This window comes from Cinclus cinclus, chromosome 4, assembly GCF_963662255.1.
Source record: "Cinclus cinclus chromosome 4, bCinCin1.1, whole genome shotgun sequence".
Lineage (NCBI taxonomy): Eukaryota > Metazoa > Chordata > Aves > Passeriformes > Cinclidae > Cinclus > Cinclus cinclus.
In genome coordinates, this window is record NC_085049.1 from 32286976 (window position 1) to 32299585 (window position 12610).

Here is a 12610-nt window from a genome sequence, read left to right on the forward strand (position 1 = left end):
CCCTATGCACTTGTACAGGTCTCTACCAGCATTTCCTCATACAGGATGTATAACACAGACTGAATCATGAACATGGATATTTCACCTACAACACTTGTTTAGTTGGCATAAATTTCCCACAAATTACCATAACTTTAGCTGATGAAGACCTTATGTCAGTTTAATTGAATTTATGTTATCCAAATAAATTGTCTATTTAAGTCTCAACATCATTTATTCTTATAAGCATACAGAAATAACGAAAACACATTGTGGAGTGACAGAATATTTTATAAACACGTTTCACTGACACAGTGCATAAGCATTACAACATTTTCACTTCAGCTCTGTGGAACAGCATTACGCAAATCAGGAGCATCCAGTTTAAATGTAGACTTACTCTGGTGACAGGTATTTAGCAAAACTGGGCTAATAGATACTAAAGTAGGTGTAAGTTCCCTTGAAGTTTAACAAAGTCTGAACTGAATAAAGAAGCTAAAGCAGAATATATCTATAGATATAGATAAAAATATTTTATAAGGTAAACGCGATAACTTCAATTTAAAGGCTTAGCTCTTAATAGCGGTCAATTTTTCTAAACTTCAGTGTTAATCCTTCCCCTTCCCCTCCCCCCCCCCCCAAAATAAGGAAGTTTTTTACCTTTACTTTTGCTGTTATCCATTGCTATCATGCATTACAAAGCAAAAGGTCAGTGGCAAAGCTCTCCTGGACCTTCTCAGCACATGACATTACAATGACTCACTACAGATCCCAAGTCACTTAGTTTTTACTTAACTGAAGTCTGTTCAATTTCAGAGCCTACATTTAAAGGCAGCCTTAACATCAACTGCACGTCTGTAATGAGCAGGATCTTTGTTTCAAGTGAATCTGAGCATCACCTTTCATACCAGCTCTGAATCTGGTCTGGGCAAAGCAAAGACAGTTTTTGTTATGTGGGGTTACCATGAAAAAATGTTCAGAGATAAGGAGATTACAGAGAGTACTGCAGATTATAATTCATAGAGACATGTTAATGTTTAAAGTAATTTAGGACAGTGTCATGAAGGGGCCCTGGATAAAGAATCAGATTCAGACCTCCATACACAGTTGAGTACCTTCTCTATATAACTTTGCTGATTTTAATCAAACTGCTACAGGAATAGGGTACTGTGTGATGTGAGCAATGTAGTCAGGCCACAGATGATAAATACAGACACTAGTAAGGGCAAAAAAGATGTCTTAGACCCACGTGTGGGTTTCTTATTAATGTCTGTGTGCATAATCTGGAACAATATTTAGTCCATCACAACATACAAAAACCTCAAATAAAATTGTTTTAGTAAGTCAGAGTGGTGTAGGAAATTTCTTGGGCTTGTCTTCAATTCAGTGAAGGCATCCATTGTTTGTTACATTGAAAGGCTACGTGGAAGACAGATACATCTTTGATGGAATACATTTGTTCACATGTGAACGTGAATCAACAAATAACTGCAAATGGACCTGGCATAACAGCCTGACAGAACAGCGTGTTATGAACACTAAATTAACCAGTAATCAGCAGTTCATTAAGCTATACCACCTTCAGAGAGTTCCCCATCTGAAGCCAAAGGCTGCAAGCCAAAATATTTCAATGAATAGAGTTCTTCATTTTCTCCTGACCTGCTGAGGGAAGCACACACTGACAGTAGGATCTGTCAGCCTGTTCTCATTTCCCACTCACTGGCCAGTCAGCAGAAAGCAAAGACCTGCAGCAGCTCCAAAGGCAGCAAGGATGCCTCCTTCCCAAGGGTTTGGGGTAAGCAAAGAAACACCTCCATATTTCCTGCCCAGTCAGAAGCACTGCAGGGTGCCAGCTGCCAGCACTGCTCTCCCAGCCCAGAATCCCCTCACCTAAAAGTAATTGCAGAGATGTTCAGTCAGACAGTATCTTAAACTGATGGCAGAACACTAGTACTGAAAATACCAATTCCTCTAGAACTAGCATAAATCAAACTAGGCCTTGGAATACTGGAATAGAAAATTTTAAAGTGTGTGCTGATGTGTAACTCTATACTCTTCACATTGCTTATGAAGAAGCAGTAGGATCAATGGATATGCAGAAGTGCAGCTGCTCTCACAATGTACCACTTTATTTCAGCAAAAGGTGCAGAGTCCCTGCACCAGTCCCTGGTCCACAAGACTATCCTAATTACCATGTTAAATCACCCAGTCTCAAAACAAAGAGGTTTGGTGTTCTTCTTTCTAAATGTCTACATGGTTGAATCTTTGTACAAGTTCATTCAACTTTTTTCCTCAGGTAAAACTTCCACTACAACAACAAAATCTTTTTCTGTCAAACACGAGTGAAACACACGGTAGGAATAAAGGAGCTGGTAAAAAAAATGCTTTAAAAATTTTTAATGTCTAAAAAAGTTCCAGGAATGGAAAATGACTAAAACAGAATAAAATTATTTAATCAAGAATGCCTTTTCCTTTTACAACATATTTTTTAAAGAAACAGAACTCTTAGAAACATCATTTTTATTCCCTTGCAGTGTCTTAGAACACCTTAGTGTGTAGAACAAAGCAGAAGAAGCTGCATGGCTCCAAAGAGGAAGATAAAAAGGCTTTGTTTTCTTGATTTACTAAACACTACATGAACCCAGTCTTCCAATAACCCCTGGTCAGGCAATTCACAAAATATTCCTGTCCAGCCCTGGTAACACTGACAAATAAATCTCTGCTTCATGGCTTCAATACTCTCTGGGCTGGGCTCCCCAATCACCTGGAACTTGGGGCCCCTCTCTGAGTGATGGTGGTGGATCTTAAAATCAGCAGGTGACAAATGGAGGTAAGCAGAAGAGTCGCTGTTTTTGCGGATACATCTTCCATTCTTCTTGCACAGGACTTTACTGCAGAGTTTGGCTGCTGAGGTCACATTGATGACATAATGTCCCAAAGGTCCATCAATGTACTGCTTCACGGTTAAGCAGCTCTCCTGTGAATAATAAAACACCATGAAACATTTCTCAGATCTAGCACTATGTCCCAGTTTAGTATGCCTGAAAAGATGCTAGTACTACACTGTTCTTGCCTAAAGTAATCCATTGAGATAAACCTTTTGGACTTACACTGGAGTGATCTATTTGGCTTAAATGAGTTTATTTCCATGTGTAAGGTTAGAAAAGTGTTGACCTCTAGTATAATTTTTATTTGAGTGTCTGGTAGGAACATATAGTGTGAGACAAGGGAGAAGTCCCAGGAAGCAGAGAGAGAAGAGAGTTCATACGGTTCATATCTGAGACTAACTGGTTCTTTAAGTAGAGATTTCTGGTAATTGCAGACTAGGAGAAGTGCATGTGACTCACAGGTTTTAAAACACCAATTAAGTCACAACTCTGGCCCTGATCACTCCAACACCTTCAGTTTACCAGGAGTTACATAATTTTTGTTATTATGCTATGCACAGAAGTTGCTGCACAGAGGTTGCTGCAAATGCAATTAGAAAGTTCCAGTTCAGATTTCCTGGGTCTTCTGACCAAGTCAGTGGTACTTTTCCAGAGACTTCAGGAGTAGGAGAGTAAGCTTCATGAAAAGCAGAGTGGGCACCAAAGCCCCAGTTTAGGAATGGGGGCTATCCTGCCATTCCTTCTGGGAAACTCCAATGCTACCTCCCATCTCCTCAAGAAGGTTTATTTATGAAGTCTAAAGAACCTGGGAGAAGTAACTAGGGCTTGTCTTGTGACACTGCTTCCTATGTAACATTTCAACATTAGCAGCTGGAGAAAATACCTCACCTCCAGACTCCATTCCTTCCCAATCTATCTGGACAGCTGCTATAGTCACTGTAAAGTGTTGTGCTTATATTTGTATGGCATTTTTTTGAAACATGTCTTTCTCCTCACTTGAACTCATTATTCCACTGAGCTACAAATGACCTGCCAAAGCAACGTGCTCTGGAGCAATGGGAATTTTCAGCCTATTAATGACAATTTATGAGACCTGGAAGTAGTACTGAGCCATCGTCCTCAGTTGTTGGCTGATGACACTTATAGAGGTAGATAGGTGCTATGGAGGGTGTGGTGTCAGACAAAAGGTATTGAGGTGATTCCTCAGAACTGATAAACTGATAGGACCAACCTTTGAGCTGGCATATTGCATACTGCCCCAGAGAACAACTCCAGCTGCTCCCAAAGCTGCGCTTTCCCCGATGGTATTGACCAGATCCCTCTGAAAGAGAAGGCCAAATCCACACATGAGAAAAACAAATATACAAAATTGAAAGTAAAAAAGCACTGGGATAAGGGCATCACTTCTATTTCTTTTTTCCCCCAGAGGCAACATTGATCCTGCTGTATATTCACAATAAAATTACTAACTTTCTAAACTGTTTAGTTTAGAAAGTTCTTCTGTGTCTCTACAAAGGTTAGCATAGGTGGCATTCATCAGTGTGCCTACTAAATAATAAAATCTTTATAGTTTGTTCACAAGGGTTCCTCCAACAAGCCAATGGAGTAAGAATTTAGTGATCTATTTTATCTACTAGTCTTTGAATGATAGCCAAACCTACCCAGGTAACATTTTTGGCAAGTGACAGTATGATCACACATCACTGGATCATCCTTACAGGGTCTAGTTGCAGCTGATGGCTTTAGGCAGGGCTCTAACTTGTGCTGCTTTAGCCATGCCAACAGAGTCACAGGGATGCTGTTCCTATCAGTGTGAGTGCCATTAGTCCAAGAAACTTATCTTTGAAAAATGAACCTCTCTCCCTGCTACAAGTGCCAAGTAGGAGGGGAAAAAACCAAATGCACACACATTTGCATATTGATTTAACCATGTCCACTTTTAGAATTGAACTAATAAGGGGCTGAGTTGTAACAACAGCAATAATACAACTCTATCAGAGCAGCCTGAGTGTTGAACAGGAGTCATCAGTGCCTTGCCAACAGCATGGCAATGTATCCTGCAAGTGTCTTAAAGCCATTCTCTGAGATTCTGAATATTGTGTCTAGAAAAGTGCAATTAAATCTTCAAAAATATATAAAAAGGAACTTCTTCCCCCAAATTTCAAAGCATAATCAATTACATCTGAAACCATTTCTGTCTACAGTAATTGATTAAAACGTAATTCCTGATCAGTATTTGTAATGACAGATCTTACAATATTTCTCTATTTGACAAAGAGAAAATTAATTTTAAAATATACTTATGGTCTTTTGTACAGTCTTTGCAACTCTTTAACTAGTGAACAATCAAAAATATCAGCCAAATTATCCCAGTAGGGTGGTAGAAAATTTAGAAAAGCAAAATTACAGCGCGTAAGAACCATATTATTATTAATTACTGCTAAATAATATATTCCTCCGTGTAAAGGGGCCTGTTGATTTATCAATGTGTAGTTAAGGAATTTCCATTCCTGAAATATCTGTGGCCTGAGAGATATAAAAAAGCACAAATAAATGTCATGGGAAAGGGAGAATCCACTGCAGAAATGAAGACAATTACAGAGAATTCAGAGTGAGCAGGGGCTTTGTCCCTTAACTAAAGGCTGGACAAAAAAGTGCAGGAGAACTTGCAATAGTCTGGAAGAGTAGAGCTTGCCTACTGGCTCTTAGTGCAGAACTCAGAGTGATTTAAAGTATAACTGGTCTTATCTGAAGCTCATGTTGCTGCTGATCACCCAAAGTCCTTTAGAGACTGCTATTACTCTTAAAAGTATACAGACCAGTAATACTTTTTAAAAGACAGTGGTGTGGACTGCTGGTGTTATTTTCAAGGGGGTTAAGGAGAAGGGATATTTCCTATGGGAATTAATGAATTAATCAATTAAAAAAAAAAGAGTAAGTTAATTACAGAACAAAATATCAAATGTTAAAAGAATGTGAAATACAATCTGATGTGTTTGTAATGAGAGTTCCCAGGCATTCATCATCTGCAACACATTTTATGAAGTTTACCCACATGCAAAAACTGAACTGGGATTCTACATTACTCACATGAAGGTTGTGATTTTGCACTAACACATTTCAGATCTCATTAAGAAATTAATTAAAACTTATCAGACCCCCAGAATAAATAATCAAGAAATACATAGCATTGCTGGATGAACTAAGACCTGAGCAAACCCTGAAACAAACTTTTTGTAAATAATATGTTCTGGGAAATAGAGTGCTTGGCCAGAAGTCAGTAAATCTAGTTTTCATAACCCCATATTCCACATCTTTCCTTTGTTAGTTTTATCAGATCCACGAAAATATTACAGCACATCATGTCTAATTCATATGGATATAAAACTGACAAAATGAATCCTTAAAGTTCATCCAGGCTTCTAGATGTGTGAAGTCCAATGGCACTGATGATTTCACACCTAAGTCCCTGAGGCACTTATTCTTCCACTTTCCTGCAATCTAGCATTACCACATTGACAACACTGAGAAATTCAGCACTTATCTTAGGCTAAGGCAAAAAATTGGTATTTTATTAGAAGGTATGTTTTCCTAGGGATTCTTAAAGGACTCTTACAGCACCTGCACAGGTGCTAGATTCTGGTGAAAACAGCAGTTCACCACAATATTGTATAGGTCTTCATTTAAATGCTTTCCTTACACCTTACATTTCCTCTTTTTGTATTCTTTGGAACAAAGGTCAAGTGCTGAGAGTCCTTCCCAGAAGAAGAGAGAAACAGAAAGAGCTGGTCTGGTACATAATCTCCAGTTAACCCTCTGGAGAGGGTTATCTTCATCATGAGGTTTCAGATGACATCTCTGTCTGATACCATTTCACTTTGCACCAACCTAATGAGGTTTCAAAGGAGAGAAAGATAAATAAGTGAGATCTGGCTACATTTTATGATTTTTTTTTTTTGTTAATAATCAGGTAACCTGCCCACAGGGAAAGACATAAGGTTTCTGACTGTCATTTCTAGGCACAAATATGTCTTTTACTGAATGAATGTGTCAGGCTCAGTACCTCAAACATCAGAGACATCAACACAGAAGAGCTTTTCCCCAAATTACTTATGGACAGGAGGTTGCACCCTTACTTTTATTTTTGCTCTCTGATTGCTTGTTCTTTTTGATGTTTCCTTAACTCTTTTCTGGTCCCTGACACAGGGTGCTGGATTCATCCTGAGGAGATTGGGAAGAGAACAGAGCCAAGAGCTTCTGTACCAGAGACAGGCGCTCTGACCAGTGGATGCTCATACAAAGGACGAGGCACCACCCCCTACTTCCTCCTCCTCCTCTGCCACAGACAGGGGTAGAAAATAAAGGTTTCATTCTTCATTTGGGTATTTTGGGTAAAGGAAAGATATGTGCCTCTCTTTATAGCTAAAAGTGTCAAATTTGGGCGAGAGATAAGGAGGAACCTCCGTGAAGAACTGAATGAAGAAGGTGAACTCCATCAGCAGCCTCAGACACAGCAGTCCTGGTTTTGGGACTGAACCAAGTGCCCCTTCTCACATAGCACAGTTTGGCATTGGTGGGGGTTCACTGGCATGGCTCTTCTTTGAGAGTCTAATAAAAGCCTCATATGGCAGGAAACATGCAATTTAAAAATTAGATATCTTAAATATTAATATCTATTAATATCTATAGTATCTGTCTGGGACCTGGGCCTTTCATCTTTCTCAAGGTTTGGTAGACCTGTGTCTCTCCCTCACTGACTGTGACTGACAACCATTTTTTTCTGACTCCACTGGGCAATTTCACGTAAACCCTTTGTGCACAAAGGCTTGCACAAAAATCTTGAATGTCACTAGTGTTTCTGTTGGAATAGAAAGTACAGCTCTTGTGCAGCTCGATGGACCAAGGCTGTGGTTGTCCTGGTCCAGCCACTGCCAGAGGTCAGGTAACTATCCCATCTGCTTACTGTCCTGATTTTTCTGAGGCATGGGTGACATTGTCCTTGTTGCCTTCATGCACATTGTTTCTGGAGCTCAGAGATTTCATGTCTTGTTTGTAAATTTGTGAGCATCACTTAGGGGTATGGTATAGGTCAAATGAGAAGCTTCAATCTAGTCTAAAACCTGAGCATATAAAACCACATTTAAATTATCCTGGTGGCTTCGGGGCTAGGGAAGAATAAAATAACGCTATTTTCTAGATTATTTCTATGTAGAAGGTTTTTAGAACCCTGCGAGTTCCTGTCAGAGCCCAAGCTGTTCTCACAGATGATGTGTGTAGTCTGGACACATTAAGCCCTGTCCCATGTTGAGTACCCTGCCCATGCAGTCCTTATTAGAAAATATGTCATGGAGCATAATCCAAATGTGTTTCTATGGCTGTGCAAGGATCTTTCCTGGCTACAGAGTAGTAAACCAATCTTTCAAGCATCCAAAAGTAAATGCAACTGGAAAACAGGCTGGTGAGTTAAAGAATGTAAACTGCGGGAAGCATCACTCCAAATTACTATTGTACTGTTCAGAAAATAGCTGAAAGTAAAACAGTAACTATTTTGAGCTCACACATAACTGGTGACACCATGATAGTTTTCATAGCCTTCACTAAGATTCATGATATTTTTATACTGATCAAGAGACTAATTAATTTTATAAAAATATATAAACTGCCTTTGAAGCAGACTTGTTTATTTCCTAGGCTGAGTTCTTCAGTGAAGGATTCTGGGTGATATCCTGAAGCCAGCAACTCCTTGCCTTCAGGAATAGACTGGTCTATCTGTCCATGATTTCTGAGTCAGCTAGCACCTACCTGTGATTTCCACAGTGAAAACAGCTCCAGAGAGTTCCTAGTTGCTGAAAATGAACCAGACCAAATTCCAATTACTTCTATGCAGCATTTGCTTCCAAGGGGCAGCCTCAAAGTAGCATTTGCTTCCTGGAGTCAGCTTGAAACCTTTCTCGGGCTCTCAGGGATCTGCTGCACCTCCTCAGCTCCAGCTCCAGGCTGAAGCCCCCCACAGCCTCTGGTTCACCCGACTGGACTTTGCCTTTTCCCTTGCCACTTCCCTCCCTTTTTCTGTTCTGGTTTGAGTCAAGAACTTGCCTCTGGCAGCATTAGAAGGAATCTCCCATGCAGCTCTCCATAAAATAAAGGGAAGGAGCACCACCAGATGCTCTTTGTCATCAAGGGGTTATTTTCATGAGTTCCCTGTCCCATATTTTCTCCTTTCTCAGGGAATTGATAGAAACCAAAGAAAAACTTTTGGCAATTGAGGAACCTGTTAGAGAAATTAATAAGTGTCTGTGCATCACTATTATAAAGTCAGAGCAACAATCTTCATTGCATACCCAGAATGTCTGAGATTTGCACATATATAATTTAACATCAGTGTTGTGGTCACTACAAATTTATTGCACTAGATCACTGATTGATGGAACATTGCATGATTCAGTTTAGCACTAAATGCTAGATATGAAGATGTTGTACTTTTGAAAAGTGAGATACATGGCCAATGCTCATCATGCAGGAGTCAGGAACTCCAGAACAGATTACTTTACTTCACTAATTTATTTCTATACTGAATAAATTCACATTTGCATAAAGAAACAAAAAACCCCTGAGGCTTCTTTCTCATAAAAGTTTATCTTTCCATTACACTAATTAATTTTAAACTTCAAAAATCTGTCAAGCTCATTTCACGAGCTGCCCTGAAGAATTAAAATATCAGAATGAATTACTTCCTTAAGGAATATATTTCTTTGTACTTTCTTTCTAAACTACCTTCATTAAAAATATACAATGTTATCTCTCAGATGTAGACCAAACCACTGTAATATTAACTCTTGAAAGGCATAGAGTTTTATACTGTGACTTCAGTACTTCCTCTCAGGGGGCTGCCTTAAATATGAAAAACAAATGTGCAAGTGCTTTTATACAGGAAAAGCTTTTAGAACATATATTTTCTAAGAGGCTACTTTTTATGTTCCAAATTTTAAAATAAGTCTGTGTGCTCACCTCTGTTAAAACATGGAAAGTATAGGCATAAAACGGTCTGGAGTAAACAAACACAGGCAAAACATAGTCTTTTCTAGCAATTGAGGCAACACGTATTGCCTCTTTAACCCGAAAGTGAACAAATTTTAGTGCATTTGGACTTGACTTGAGTATATAATCCAGGTAGATAGAAGGGTAGAGAGCAGTGCTTTCCTTCCACAGCCAAAGCAGGAGGTCATTGCGGAAAGACTCAATGGGTGGGCATTTCCCTGTGTATGTTTGGGGGTGTTCTTTGTAATCGTAGTTGTAGCAGTCTGGGTAAAGGTAGTAACCCCACAAACCATTTGGTCTCATATGCTCAGCCAGAAGGATGGTGTTATTCATAAAACTCCTGCCAGCATTTTCAAATTCCTCTTTAGCCACTTTCCTAATTTTGTCCTCTGACCACCGAGGATGCCGTCTCCTAACAATCTCGAGAGATTTATTTCTATAAATGCTTTTATTGCCCCAGTTTCTCTCCCACTGGGGCCTCCAGTTTTCCCAGTCAATGACTGCAAGTCCCTGAAATTTCTTCATGGGTATGCAGTAGTCAATGTCAGACTTTGCTTTGCTCAGGTGTTTGATAAGACTTTCGTTCTGAGGCACCCCTCCATTAATGGGATCTCCATTATCTGAGTAGTAGGGATAGTGTCCCAAATGAGTGTGATAGAAGATTGTCACATTGGATCCACTCAGAGTCTCATTGATGTTGGATGCAATGTCAAACACACCGAGATCCAGGTCCACCTTGTACCGCAGCCTGCACTGCTCGGTTGGTGCATTCCAAACAACCATGAAAGGCTTGTGCAGAACCAGAGGGGCCCGTGCTGGCTTTGGCAGGGGAGCATCAGCCAGGGCAAGCAGGGCCATCACTGCCAGCTGTTTGACCCGAATGTCCATGGTTTGTTTCTTTTCTGGGAAATTGCTATGATGTGCCCTTGAAAACAAAGCCAAGATAAGATGTTAGAAGGCCATCATGAAGGCAAATTTGATGATAAGGAAATGTCTTTTGGTTTGATTTGCTTTTGGTAACATTAAACTCAGCACAAAGAGAGAAAAACTGATCTTGTAAAAGTTAACACTAATTTAAAGTACTTTGAGAAGTTTTTTGATAGATTACACTGTCTGGAAACTTCACTTCCTTTTCACCCAGACTCCTCAGACAGTTGATTCAAACTTTCCCTTAAAATTTATTTGGTCCCTCACATCTACAAATCTAGATAATAAAGTAATAACCTAAAATGATAGTATAAAAAAAGAATGTGCACTCATTTGAAATTTCAGCCTCCAAACAAGCTCTGCTATGCTCAGTCTGACTTGCCTACAAGATCATCACAATGGGCCACAGCTTTTATTAACTGTATACTCAAATGGTGACAATAGGAAAGGCAATTTAAACAAAAGGCAGACACTGTTTTCTACAAGCTGAGGAATGCACTGCAGTATTTTGCATTTCTTCTTTGATGTAGCAAATGATCTTTTTATACTGGTATAAGATCCAAAAATTATTTCATGATTTGGACTGGATTGCTCTGCAGCACATGGGAACAAATCTGTAAGACAAACAATGATTTTCTCGAAAAGTGGTAGCTCAGATGAAATGAGAAGAGGACCAGGAAAAAAGAAAAGACCTTTAGTGAATTTCTGTGTAAGAAAAGATCTGAGAGCCCTAGATATTAGAACATTGTAGATAATAAATCATAATAGAGTTAGGTCAGGAAATACTATTGCAGGGTAATTTTAAGTTATGTATTTTTAGTTCTTGGGCAATTCTTATTACCTGACAAGATTTTAAAGACCCTGATAAGACTTTAAATAACAGATTAGTTGAAGCTGGAAGAGACCTCTGGAGGTCACCTGGCCCACCCCCAGAGCTGGTGACTCAGGACAAATCTCCACAAGTGACAAAATGAAAATTATTTTCTTATGAAATGTTGAATAATTCTCAAGATTTGGGTTGAGCAAATCTTTGAAATTGTGAAGAAGGCTGGACATGTTGCTCAACTCTAGACATGCTGATTTCTGCACCTGCAAGATGAATCCCCCCCCAAAAAGGGCAGAAATCTGTCTAATCCTGCTCAAGCTGTTTAGAAGTTAGGATTTGGTCAAGGGCAGTCATTCAGAATCTTCTAGTGAATACTTGGTACCTCCGAAAGTTGCTGTAAATTCCTTGTTTAAAACTACGTGGAATTAGCTACCCAGTTACTCTAAATAAGATGGTAAACGCATAGATAACATGCCTACCTTTTAGATGTCTAAAGCATCTCACTGCAATTATAGCACTGCATTTCATTGCAAAGCATCTCACCTTTTGTGCTACTTTTTATTCCACACAGGAGACATTACCACATACATAGTTCCTTAAAGGGGAGATAATTAGAAGAAAAAAATCATCATTTGAAAAAGTCCCAATATAGTTGCATTAATCTGCAATTAATTCTGATGTTATTTGCAGATGGGTATTTAATTACAGATACCTTTTCTTTAAAAAGTCTTCTGAAGGCAAGGGAAACAAGTTTTCAAAGAAGCAGACAAGCCTATAGTTCTGAATGACTAGAAAATAAATTATCTGTTGTTTCACAAATGCATGAAGGAACCTCTAAACAAGAACAAAACATCTTTTATTACAATTTCCATTGCTCTTTCTTTGGACTTTGTCCTTTTTACTCTCATGCATGGGCACTAATTGGACTGCTTTAATCCCTGTTTTTAATGAG

At 39.1% G+C, this 12610-nt stretch overlaps 1 protein-coding gene across 1 annotated transcript; it reads right to left on the reverse strand.

Annotated features, from left to right (window-relative positions):
* Positions 1 to 2527: 2527 nt before the first annotated feature.
* LOC134043040 (hyaluronidase-1-like) lies at positions 2528 to 10793 on the reverse strand. The gene is made up of 3 exons (XM_062491035.1): positions 9876 to 10793; positions 4099 to 4188; positions 2528 to 2956 (listed from the first exon to the last, which is right to left on the reverse strand). The coding sequence occupies exons 1-3, from the start codon at positions 10791 to 10793 to the stop codon at positions 2528 to 2530; spliced, it is 1437 nt and encodes a 478-aa protein (XP_062347019.1).
* Positions 10794 to 12610: the final 1817 nt, after the last annotated feature.

Excerpts from the sequence above, each read along its gene's own strand:
- LOC134043040 (XM_062491035.1), bottom strand. The coding sequence starts at position 10,793 with ATGGACATTCGGGTCAAACAGCTGGCAGTGATGGCCCTGCTTGCCCTG. Across the intron at positions 4,189-9,875 it reads CTTTCCATGTTTTAACAGAG|AGGGATCTGGTCAATACCAT; the intron begins GTGAGCACACAG and ends CTTCTCTTTCAG. Across the intron at positions 2,957-4,098 it reads TGCAATATGCCAGCTCAAAG|GAGAGCTGCTTAACCGTGAA; the intron begins GTTGGTCCTATC and ends TATTATTCACAG.